General features: G+C 40.0%; 1 protein-coding gene across 1 annotated transcript in view; it reads left to right on the top strand.

Annotated features, from left to right (window-relative positions):
* The window catches only part of LOC139736859 (myelin transcription factor 1-like), a 45,377-nt gene extending 33,256 nt beyond the window's left edge, over window positions 1-12,121 (top strand). Inside the window, exons 7-11 of the mRNA XM_071647521.1 lie at window positions 734-793; window positions 2,794-2,940; window positions 3,737-4,012; window positions 5,496-5,650; window positions 6,184-12,121. Of these exons, the coding sequence (XP_071503622.1) occupies window positions 734-793; window positions 2,794-2,940; window positions 3,737-4,012; window positions 5,496-5,650; window positions 6,184-6,791 (1,246 nt within the window). The 3' untranslated portion in view covers window positions 6,792-12,121. The remainder of the gene's footprint in view (window positions 1-733; window positions 794-2,793; window positions 2,941-3,736; window positions 4,013-5,495; window positions 5,651-6,183) is intronic.
* The last annotated feature ends 643 nt before the right edge of the window (window positions 12,122-12,764 follow it).

Raw genomic sequence — 12,764 nt, 5'->3', positions numbered from 1 at the left:
ACTATCAACCACTGTCAATCTGTAATCACGTTTGCATTTGCCATCCATTTTGATGTTAAGAGTTCTAGCATTTTGTCTGTATTCATCCACTTGTGGAATCTCTCGACCGTCCTTTAAACACTCCCTATAAATTCGATCATTCCAAAATTCACCATCTGTTTTTACCAACTTGAAGTTCATAGCCATCAAAATCCACAGAGATTTGTTCCATAAAACAAAGAGTGTAACATTCACGCAAATGTTGTATGTTACTGCTAATGTGGAAGACCTTTCACATAACCCATTGCAGAAAGTGGTACCTTATTTATTCTGTGAAAGGTATCTTCAAGAATCTTTAAAAGAAATCAACATTTCTGTGAGCTTAACTGCGCACTTTCCCATAAATTACAGGTATATTTCTCTGCAATCTTGTAAGGTCAAAAAAAAAAAAAATCCATCAGAAATTCTTCCGTGGTTTTCAGTTACACAAATTATTAGAGAAAGCTCTGCACAACCCAAGTTGTAAATGCTTCCTGTTTTGTTTTGTTTTTTACCCCCCACTGCAAGAATGTGTGGCATGGCACGATATTTATTGACAAAGTTGCATCCAAATCTGTTTACTCAATTTTTCCCCTTACATTTCAGTTGACGTTGAATGCATTTGAATGTCTTGAATGCTTACATTAAAATCCCTTTTCCTTTTTTTCCTTTTTTTTTTTGAATTGCTTTTTTTCCCCCTTACCCATGTTCCCAGCTTGTCCGGTTGTCCGATGGCAGATAAGTCTGCTTTTATCCCAGGAACGCAAGATTTAAAGTAAGTTTCTCTGAGGAATTTCTGTGATACGCCTTTTGTGGAAAAGCCATTTAATAGGTCTAAAAAGTTCCAAGAATACTCTTATTTTAGCGAATACTTTGCCTGCACTAAAACTGTTTTGTTTTTTTAGTAGTAGAAACCTGAATCATTAAATCAGCCCTGCATGTTCCTTTATCATTTTAATCTAATTCTAATATAAATCTTTCCACCTCTGCTTTTCATTTTGCTCGACTGTAAAAGTGGAAACTTTCATGGATTTCGCGCGATGTGAAGCTAGACAAAGTACAAAAATGACATTTTGGGGAACATTCATGCTTATAATTAGAACCATCTATGCAATCATTGTTTATGTCTTTGATTCCACAGAATTAAAGACATGTGAAATTCAATATATTTTTTTTCCCAACTGAACGTGATAAATTACATGAAAATTTCCATTTTTACAGTATCCCATGTCGTCTTCCCATTGTCATGTTTCCATTCCAAAATAATTATTCATACGTAATAAATCATTTGGGTGTGCATTTCTGGTGTCTGCAAGTCATCTGTTGTTGTTTTTGTCTATGTCTATTTTACCATAATGACTACCATCCTTATCAAATGTCTCACCAAAGACAAAATTTTGCCCTATTTTCAGCCAGCAGGTATTCTCCCTTTTGCTCACTCTGTCACATCTCTTCTTTTCTGGATTATATTTGATGGTGGTCATGATATTTTGTGTCATTGTGTAAATAGATTGTATGTATCTTAACCCATTGAGGACGGACTGATATTGCTACAACACACATTTCCCATAGACACCTGCCTGAGTTGTCCTCAATGGGTTAAAGACCCCTTAGCCTGTGGATTCATGGAGTGGATATATAGTTCGAATATATTCGATGATCCTTGTTACAAATTGTGCACAGCTTTATCACTTATCTCTATGTAAATGCACACACAGCCAAAAAAACTTGACTGGAGTCGACCGTTAATGATGAGTGTATGCCTCGATGCACATATTCGCTGGTGCTGAAGGGTGCTATTTGTGGTTTTGAACGTACCCCCACTTGGCAGCAAATGAAGACCGATTCATTCAGACCACCCATGTTTCCCCATGCTACCGGGTTTTTAATTCCACATTTTTGTTTCAATCAAAGATATGTAATTTGATTCACTTGTGACCAATTTAATGATCTTAAAGCTTTTCAGTGACATTCAAGTTCTTATAACATAATCAGGTATTAAAGATGAAAGATTTGTTGGGTTGAGGGATTTCAGAGGATCTTAAGTTAAGACCACTACTGATTATGGAGACATATCACGTGAAACATCACCATCATTTTGAGAAAAACTACTGATTGAATGGATACCAACACACATAAATCATCTTACAGGAATGTCACTCTAGTGACTACAAATCGATGTGTCTTCAATGAAAAAAAAATTCTTAAGGGAAGAAGAAACATGAAATGCATAAATTGATAGAAAATGAGTCTGATACTCAGCCCTGGTTACTTACAAGTATTTTTTCAACATAAACCAATAAAAGATCCTTTGAATTGATTACATAATGTCCAATTCTTACGGGTTTTCAATATTTTTGTTGTCACTGAAAGAACTTTAATGTATATACATTTGTAGGCATGTGTAAATCTATACCTGCACATACACATTGGGACTGGCATATGACAACTTCTTTGTGTATGGCCATTGCAGAAAGCCAATGGTAAGGGTAACATTAGCACATTTGGCACAGCTATTGAAAGCCTGTGTGTAAATACCATGTGATCTTTTTGCACATACTTGATCACACACTAAAGGAATAATTAAGTCAGAGTGAAACATGCATACAAGTATATGCTGTAGATCATACATGCACACATTTTTTGTTTTTCTTTCTCATTCTCATCAATTACATATGCCTCTCTCTTCAAGCCCCTATAGAGACCACAGAAACAAACCAAAGTATTGAAGAATAATTAGCCCACAACCATATTCCCATCCCGTTTTGCGTCTAGGTGCCCTACCCCCGGATGCGACGGGTCGGGTCACGCTACTGGTAACTACTCCTCTCACCGCAGCCTGTCTGGGTGCCCACGAGCCAAGAAGAAGAGCTACACATCGCCCAAGAAGGAAGGGGAAGAGGATGGGGATGGGCTCATAAAGTGAGTAATGGCTGGTCGGTGGCTTTTGGTGTTTTTTTTTTCCCCCTACAGGTCAGTGGTCATTCGTGTTGGATTTTGTTGTTTTCTTTTGTTTGGACAAGTTTGAACACTACCAGATAGTCTGTAGTGATTTGCTGTAAATATCAGTGCTGTCATAGCTTTTGAGATCACTATAAAGTCATGGGGGAAAAGTATGCTGGAAAATGATAGACTTATCACCTCACCTGAGCCTAAGGCTCAAGTGATCAATTGCAATCATTCATTTCTCTCATGCGTTGTGCATACGCTTCTGACATTTTCAACTTCTTTAAAATCCCATGATTAATTGTCACCAAACTTGACAGATACCATCCCTGGGGCCTGTTTCATAAAGATTGAGTGTAAATTGCAATCAGTCGCAAATTGCGTTCCATAAACAACTTTGCAATTGATCGCAAGTAACGCTCAACCTACTGAAAGTTACACTCCAGTTTTCTTGAAATCAAGCGTAAGTGTCTTTATGAAACAGGATTTATGCTCACTATTGAACTTACGTTCGATTCAACGAGTTGCGCTCAATAAATCGAGCGTAAGATCAATCACAACTCTTCATGAAACAGGCCCCTGGAGTGACGGGATCTCAATTACCCTCACACCGAGGTGGCATGTCAAGATGCTTGGCAAGTGATTTAAAGCCATGTCCTCAGCAATTAGAGTTGGAGGTTCGTTTGTTCACCTGCAGCTCCTCATCTGCAGAGGGAGTGTTTCCTAACTATTCAACCATCTTTCCATCTTCTTGGGCCTTCACTTCTCCCAGATGTCCCATTCCCGGCTGCGATGGCTCTGGTCACGTCACGGGCAAGTACGCCTCACACCGCAGCGCCTCGGGCTGTCCGCGGGCCATCATGGCAGGCTACCAGGGTCCCATGCAGACTGCACCGCGTGAGAACGGGTGCAAGGAGACCGGCCCCGTGGGCACCACCAATGGCGGACCCATGGTGCCCATCTCGGACCCGGTGCTGCCTCTAGCCCTCCTGAAGCCCAACATGATGGCTGGCAGTATGAACCCAGTCATTGAAGAGGAGGGACCAAGGTATGAGATGTGACTGGAGTGTAGTAGAGCTATGCAGTTTAGACTGGTTTGATTTCAAACATACAACATACCTCTCCCTGTGTGGAAAGACAATGAGAACCACAGCGACCAATTATAAAACGGGATTTCCTGGTTCAGGAAGCTAAAGTTGGTAATATCCCAGGTTGGAGATGGTAGATTTATCGACATACAAAAAGTGTGTAGTCATCCACTGCTGCGCTACAGTGATTTATTATCTGAATCATTCCAACACTAACGGAAAGAAGCAGTTGTGTAGGGTAAGGCAACATATGATAATGATAAAAGATTACAATGATGATAACTTAGTATTTTTACCCAGGGTAGCCTCTTCAGTGTTGACACTGTTTTACCAGAGGGCCCTTCCGTCATTATTACCCTAGCATGGCCAGGTTCCCATTTGATATACACCTGGTTGAGAGGGACATGGTGCGTAAAATCATCTTGTCCAAGGACATAAGCACTTGGCGGGATTCAAACTCAGAACTGGAACATGTGACATAAATACAAGTCTGCCAACAGGTCCAAGCATTCAGCGTATAAAAGTATCACATTTCCATCCAAAGTGGACTTTCCAATGGAGCTATGTGCCATGTATGCTGCTTTTCACACAAGTGGGATATTTTTGAACTTTTATATTAAAGAAAAGCAATTAGATCATAGAAGTTATACTTGATTTAGACCTCTCAAACAACAAAATATATGACCCGCTACAACTAACGGATCCGAAAATCAGGGGAAGGCAATTTTCTGAAAATGACATTACATTATTCCCTTACTCTTCTACTTAAATTTCATATATAACACAACTCATAAAAGTACTCGGTTGCAGAGATATCGATGATTTTATTAGCGCATGTCAAGTGGTTGAGGAAATCAGAGTTTCGAGAAAAACGCCTTGAAAGTGTTCCTTCCGACGCTAACATGATCAAGGGGAGGCGAGACAGTTTTCTCAGCTTGACAATGGAAGGTATGCTCCTAGCGACCTCAGCGATGTTCATTCAAGCTGAGCGCCAACGGTCTACGCATGGCCAATCAGTAATCAGGATGCCATGCACTGACGAATAAGATCACTCCCTCGTTGCTAGGGGCGGAGTCTAGTTGCGGCGATAAATCCAAATCTTTGGACACGTTTCTGTTACGTTGAAAGTCGGAAAATCATGGCCCAGAAAAACGCTAATTTCTTGCCTTTCGTTTGATCATTAAGCTTCAAAATTTCGGCAGATGATAGACAGAACATGAGACTACAAAATTATGCCAAAAATAGAAATCTAATTGTTTTGACCAATTTTGATGATGTGACTTCAAACTCGATTTTCTCAGCTCAGCCGTCAGCGACTTTAGGATCCTTTTGTTGTAGAGGGTCACATATGAGTATCGTTTTGATTGATTATGAACGCCAAGGTAGTTGTTGTAGTTTGACCATCTCAATCTCTCTCTTCCTCTCTTCTTCCCTTGTGTCCAGCTGCCCCACCCCAGGATGTGAGGGGGCGGGGCACGTCAGTGGGGTGTTACCTGACCACAGAAGCCTATCAGGGTGCCCGCTGGCTGCCCAGGCCATGAAGAAGGCCCGGCTCAACGGGGAGGACATCACATCCCTCTCTCACAAAAATGTTAAAGGTATGTGCCCATCTCTCTCAAACATGACCCAGCTTTTGATGATACGGCCAATTGCCATCTCTGAGTATTTCCATGACTTTGAATGACTTGGGCTGCATGGACTATTGAAAGAATAATTCCGAGTTGATAACTTTTGTCACTTTTTATTATGGTACTTTGATAATAGTCAATAACCACTTTTGCTGCCAAGGCTCCTTCGGCCTTGGCTATCAGCACTTTTAATGTTCTGGAACTATCCATTACAGAAAAAGATTGCACAATCCTGATCAATACTTTTACATCATAAAACACTTAAGGCATTACTAAAGCATTGATTTAGCTTATTGTGATTAACCTGTGGTGCTTAGTAAGCTCAGCCAAGATAATAGGGAATATACCTGAGCAGACCTTACCTTCAGTCTTAAGTCTTTTATCTATAAACTCCGCATATTCTGCTCTTTGTTTTTTAACTTTTTCATGATTAAAAAATATTTTAGCCTGCAGTGCACTTGATTTCCTTGTCTGCCCTTTCTAAATGTGCTCTAACAATCCAGGCGTGCAGAATGATGAGGAGTTATGGAACCTTGACATCGAGATCAACGAGCTTCAGTCCAGCAACAACCAGATGGAAGCCCAGATGCGGCGGCTGAAGACGCAAATCGCTACCATGGAGACCAAGTTGCGGCATGCGGAGCAGGAGCACCGTGCCATGGAGGAGAAGCACCGCTCGCTGACCGGCCAGCTGGACGGTCTCCGCAGTACCCTCATCCGCCACCTCTCTGACGTCAAGAGCGTGGCCATGAACAGCGGCGGGGCCCGCGAGGCCAGCCTCCTGGGCCCCAGCTACGAGCGGATGGAACAGTTCTTGGCCAGCCTGAAGGAACTGGACAACGACGCCAAGGACCACGTGCCGACCATGAACGGCGGCATGATGGTCGTGGCGTCGTCGTTCCAGACAGCGACCCCGCCGCCATCCCTAGCGTCATCCTCACCGCGTCTGGAGGCGCCATTGTCGTCAGACGGTACGCCGCTGACACCTCCTCCCCAACCAGTGGACCTTACACCCCCCTCAATGGGAAATGGAAGCATCCACTCGCAGCACGTAGAAGAGCCGATCTCCACACCTGGGGTGGTGAGGACCAACGTGGTCCCGGTGTCATGAGGAGATAAGCCAAGCTGCAGAAGACCCACTGTTGGCCAGCTGTCGGATGATTCATTATGCACCATCATTGTCCACCTTCCACAGGTAGTTTGACCACCCCTGTCAAGACACAATGGACAGTCCTGCTCTCAGTAGTCAAGTCAGTCCTGAACTGATATGTGGATGACACCACTCCACCTCCGGGGGTCGACAAGGACACATCTGTAGGACCCTGGTTATATTCCAATGTAAATAGGTTCGCCTGTAGTCTCCTTCAAGGCGTCACAGGCTTTATTTATTGAACATAGCGTAGCGTGTAGGCCTGAATTGGACATATCTCTTTGTGCTCTCAGTGAAACTGACAGGCAGGTTGAAAGGAAAGTACCTTGATCGAGGCAATGACAATGCTTCTGGAGGATTATTAAATTCATTTTTGAGGACCTTGGGGACATACTGGATTATCACCGATCATCATACCTCTCACATACCTAAGCAGGTACATGTACTAATGCATCATTCTCTTGATTTTTCATGGCTGTGATGCATTTCTAAAAGCAGTACAATCAAAGTCATGCATTCTCACAGTGCAGAGTGCTCAATACATGAAGAAATGTAAAAATCAAAGCCGAGTCTAAAATGCTGAACGCTGATTGGTCATAAGCCAGTTTGTGTTTGATTCTAGAGTCTTTGATTTGTACAAACAAACCATACAGCAACAGGGCCGCAAGCATTGCAATGTCAGCAGACCTGAACCTAATGCACGAGTACTATGTAACCCAAGGAGGGGCATTGGAACCATGAATTAACCCACAAAATAATATGATCTTGTTGTTCTTAAGCTGATTTCAGGTCATACTGGACGAATTAATCATTTTTCTCTTTTATGCCTTTGTTTCTCCGTGACATAATTCAGGTCATTTTTAAAAAGATAAAGAAAAGAAACGTTAAGGAACCCAGACTACTCTCAAGTGAGGTGTGGAATCAATGGTAAACTACACTAAGTTTTGTGTACATTCTCAAACATGAAGCCATACACCATTAGATCTACATGGGTAAGCATTGTGACTTGATGATTGCTCTACTTCATGTGGACTATGTGAGAACTCACCATGTCATGATCGCAACCAGTTTTGTGAGCATCTGCAGTACGCAGCTAGCAAGTGATTGGGCATCAAGCGGTGGGAAAGAAACGTGAGTCATAGCGTCACATCAGTGGTGACTTTCTGTGAATAAGTTGGCGATTGTTCTGTAGACGTCATCACAGTCGAACTGATTTTATCGATCCTCCAGTAACAGTGCAGTTTGCACTGCAGCCGTGAAATTTATCTCATTTGCATACAATTCATTAGTAGCCACAACTCATTGACATTATTCAAATTCAGTGGAATGTGATTTATAAATCATTGTTTTTCTTGACCATTTCAATAATTAGCAGTATTTCAGTGGTACCTCAAAACTCCTTGAAATTCATATGAATCAGAAGAGTGAGGGCGCTGTTTGATATATGCAGTGGATTTTTTTTTTTTCTTAGTCAGCTCGTCAGCCAAATTTGAAAATGTGGTCAAGGTATTCACTGAAAATTCATCAGCAAGATGAGATTGTGTGTACAGTTTAATCGCATGTCAACTTCTTATTTATTGACAAACGTTTTGTAGATACATGGATGCAAGATGACCGACAAATGCAATGAAATAGGTTCTTGTCAAAGTACTATGTAGGGAAAAGTTGTGTTTTCTTTGATTTATTGGGAACCATGGCTATTATCATGTCAGTTATCTGGCCTTTACCTTAGAAGTCTGTTGAGAAGTACTATTCATGTTTTTTTGTACTACATGAAGTATTTTTCGCTGAAGGTATCTGGAAATATTTACTTTTTTTTTTCTGACACTGATAAAAAGGTGGTCACAAGGAGAAAAAAACAAGTTTTGACAATGCAGCAAGATGTTGCTGTGATTGTATGTTTTCAGTATCGAAATATAACATTTGTGAGGCAGATTATGTTGCATTTTCTCCCTTTTTTTGTGCATTAAGTTTCATAGAGGGCAAAATTTGTAGGAAAAAGTTACTATATGTTTGAAATATTTTAAGATTCACCGACTTCTAAGCTTTATGATATTCTTCAGCAATAGTTTTGTCAAGCAAAGTTATGAATGATTAGAGGAAGAGTGATATTCTTTCTTTTTTTTTTTGCTTTTTCAATCCTTATGAGAACAAACATTTGCTTTTCAGCTTCACATTTCAATAATCAAATCACATAGAACAACCTCAAATAATACAGTGTTGTTTCTTAGTTTCTGAGTTCAGTGTACTGTTAGTATTAGATTGGAAAAATTTAATGTAAGTACAGCATTGATGTTATACTATTGAATGGCTAACCACCCCCTTCCCCATAAACGAGGAAAGACCAGAGCAACAAACAGCAAATAAAAATAAAAAAGAAAGTAAAGACCTCACTGTACATCATAGTTGGATCAAAGCTTGCTGTATAGGGAGTGAAATACAATGTACTCTCTATGAGGTGTCAAATGGCATGACCCTAGTGCTCAAACAGCTTCATACTTTTTGGCCCCAATTCACAAAGGTACCAGTAGTTAAAATCCAGTCCGTGGCTCAAATCAAGACTAAAGACTAAACAAGCGCAAGATTGACGTACCTTTCACACACACACGCATCGACCTGCATTGGATGTCTGGTGCCGTACGCGATCTGTCAGACACACTTCAAAATAAGCTGACGAAATTTGCATAATCCATGGGCTGAACTTAAACGACTTTTGTGAATTTCGGCCTTTGTGCATAAACTTCACAGGGTTGTCATATTTTTCTGTTCATGTTAGAGGCATTCCATCACTTTTTATTTCTTTCTTTTGAGATAAGAATGGGCCCAAGCCAGATTTAAGAAGATTTAGTTATGATCATGTTTTGAGAGAAAGGAGCCTTTGGTTACAGTTTGGGAAAAAAAAGGCAATATGTTTACAGTGTGTGACTTGTGTTTTTCTTTTGTTGAACCTGTTATGTAGGGGAACCCTATCATCGAAGCCACATGTTGAATGCTGGAAAAATTGTGAATGTATCATCCCTGATCTTTGTGAACAAGATGGGCTTACTATCTACAGGCAACTTAAATTGAATAATTCACCACAATTTGAGACCCATGGAGCAAATCTTTTTACCAATGAAAAAAAGGTGAATGTGATATGGGGCCCATTTTGTATAAAATCATTTAACCTGTCTAGTACAAGTGTGGTGTTGAATATCCACCAGATGATACAAAGTCAAACACTAGGATAGTTCTGCCTTCAAAGCTCCCTGAATGCAATGAGTATAATTTGGGTTTACATGGAAAAAGGAAACGTTTGGCTGCAAATAGCCTTTACTCTTCTCATCATGGCAGAGATGTAATGAAATGATATGACTGTAATGCCTCGCTTACTTTACCCTATTAGTCCAAGTGAACTGAGAGTCGGAGAGGTCTTCTCTTTACAGAATCTAAGGCTGAAAGCGTGAGCTGTCCAAATTCCAAGATAATGATTACATTCTCAAGTCCCATCACTGAGAATAGCGCAAGTGCCAAGTTATATTAACTGTGTATAATGATACCACCCATTCTCAGTCCAGTTTCCTTACATATTTTGTTCGTTGTGGCGATAAAGTACCTGACATGTTGTGTGTTTCTTTTCGTGTTGAATATTTGTGCCGACATGATTCTTGCGTTTTGCGGGGTAAGGCAACGGAGGGATACGTGCAAAATTGGTGCCATTGTCTAACATTTGGACTTTGTTTCAGTCTCTTTATAGGAGAGATTTCATAGTTATTTTGTTGAGGTACAAAATGTAATCTGCCGAATGTGTTATGTGTACTTATGAAGCTCTAGAAGAATTTGACTAATGCCAAGTGGGAAAAAAAATCCAACAAAAATTCTCTTTCTCTTCATATGTACCTTTATCTGCCAGAATGTGTCCGATTATTTCTGTTTATTTAAGTCTGTGACATTTATGTGGTTTTCAAGCATGTTAGGGGAAAGATAAACTTATAAACTTGAGTGGTGGACAAACACAAAATCTCTTTCTCTTTAAATGCATTGCTCTGTGAAGGCATGGATGATCATGGTTTTATCTGCTTCTCTTGTATCAAGGAGGTACTAGGGGAGCTCAGTACCTCCTTGTTTGTATTAAATGTGTGCAGTAGCTGATGGGATTGTGACAAGAACCAAGTCAATCTCTGTCAATGGTCTGTTCATCAATTTCTGATTTTTTTTTTGTTGAAAAAATCATTATGAATATCTTTTACAGTATTTTTACATACAGCTCTACGTCTCATTTTCCTTCAACCTGAAAAACTTGAACAAAACAAATCCTGCGCTGCACACAATATTGAACATGAATCACAGGGAATCCCTTTAACAGATTAAAGTAGTAAGCAAAAGTGTCCTGCTAGGAGATGGGCTTTGCAGGCATTTACTTGCATGGTTTTCCTGTTTTTGCCAAGTATTTATGATTTTGTTGATCAATTTCGCTAACTTGGAAGATTGCAATTATTTATTTGGCCTGTATTTATTTTATCATGCTAGAAATTAAGGTGAGTGCTGGCACTAGAAGACATTTTTGTGAAAATTCAAGCCAAATAGAATGAGAGTGAATGGAATCACAGAATTTTATGTTTCCTGATTATGATATCGGGTCAGATTTTGGCACACTGCACCACTGCTCTGACAGGCACTACTCCAGATCAACTGACGGACAGTGGACGTTAGAAGGAATATTCGTTGCAGATTTCAGTGGTTTTGTCCCCTCTTTCAGCAGTAAAAGCAAGAAATAGGATGTAGCTTGTTATCCAAGAGTAGCTTCCACTTTCTGAGATGTATTCTGTAGCGTATAATGTGGACAAGTGTGTTTGTCACAGTGTTTGCAAGGAACCTTTTTCCTTTTGAAAAGAAAGGAAATCTCAGGATGTAGAGATTTTATTTGATATTTTTTTCTTAATTTTATTCTTTTTTTCTTTTTACAAGCTGCTCTCCGATGTGTAGAACTTTGCCAGCGGCAGTTGAATGCTATCTTCTTGATTTTTGTTTTTTCTCTGTTACTGAGCTAGCTATTTATTGTAGTACGTGAATGTGAAAAGAAAAGTACTGTTCAATCATTTCATCATTTCTTGAAGAGTTGATAACTGTTATTTGCAGCATAGAAGCTGTACGGCATGTGAAAGTTTTACTGTCAAAAAAATAAAATAATTAAAAAATGTTAGGGCGAAGTGCAATACTGCGTGTGCTGTTCTATTGACATTCATTGGACAAAAGTTTTGTAGGGCTTTGAGTGTGCTTGTGTATATGAGTGTGTTTGTCTGGGTGTGGGTGTGTGGGTGTGGGTGTTTGAATTTGAGTGTCAACGATAAAATTGATTTAGAAAAACAAAAATGGAGAACACACATGCATGCAAAATCGAAATGACCAAAACCAGCTATGTTGAGTTCTGGAGTGGGAAGAGGTCTTTATTTTTCTGCAAAGCTTATTTTTATCGAGGAAAATCGGGGAGTGGATTTTGATGTTTGTACTTCTTTCAAAGAGAATGGACCAGGAATGGCAAACTGAAAAAAGTATCAGTGGCAGAGCGTATGGCAGTGGAGGGGAGTTTTCTTGCAGAGAAATATCCTCAAACAAAAGGTTTCTGTCTTGTTCAGAGTGTACATAGTTCATTGAGGTGAAGACACAGATTGCGGCTTATTTGTCGTAGAATTCAGACAAGTCAGTGCATTTGAAATGTTTTGTTTCGCTCTTGATATACAGGACAAACTGTAGTTCATCTGTCATAGACATTTTTTTTTCTTTCTTCTTTCTCGTTGAATTATTTGGTATATTTGTGGAGATGCATTGCTCTCAAATAGATTCCAGTGATTTGGAAAAATGTAAGGCAAATAAAACAGGGAAAAACGTTGGCAATGAAATCTTTGAAAAAGTACTGTCTTGACAAGACTGTAGTCGTATGAACATGTTTGATTT

The sequence above is a fragment of the Diadema antillarum genome, unplaced genomic scaffold, assembly GCF_040938485.1.
Source record: "Diadema antillarum isolate AM-2024a unplaced genomic scaffold, OU_Dant_1.0 seq00000668_RagTag, whole genome shotgun sequence".
Classification (NCBI taxonomy): Eukaryota; Metazoa; Echinodermata; class Echinoidea; order Diadematoida; family Diadematidae; genus Diadema; species Diadema antillarum.
This window is presented reverse-complemented; position numbering and strand designations above follow the sequence as displayed.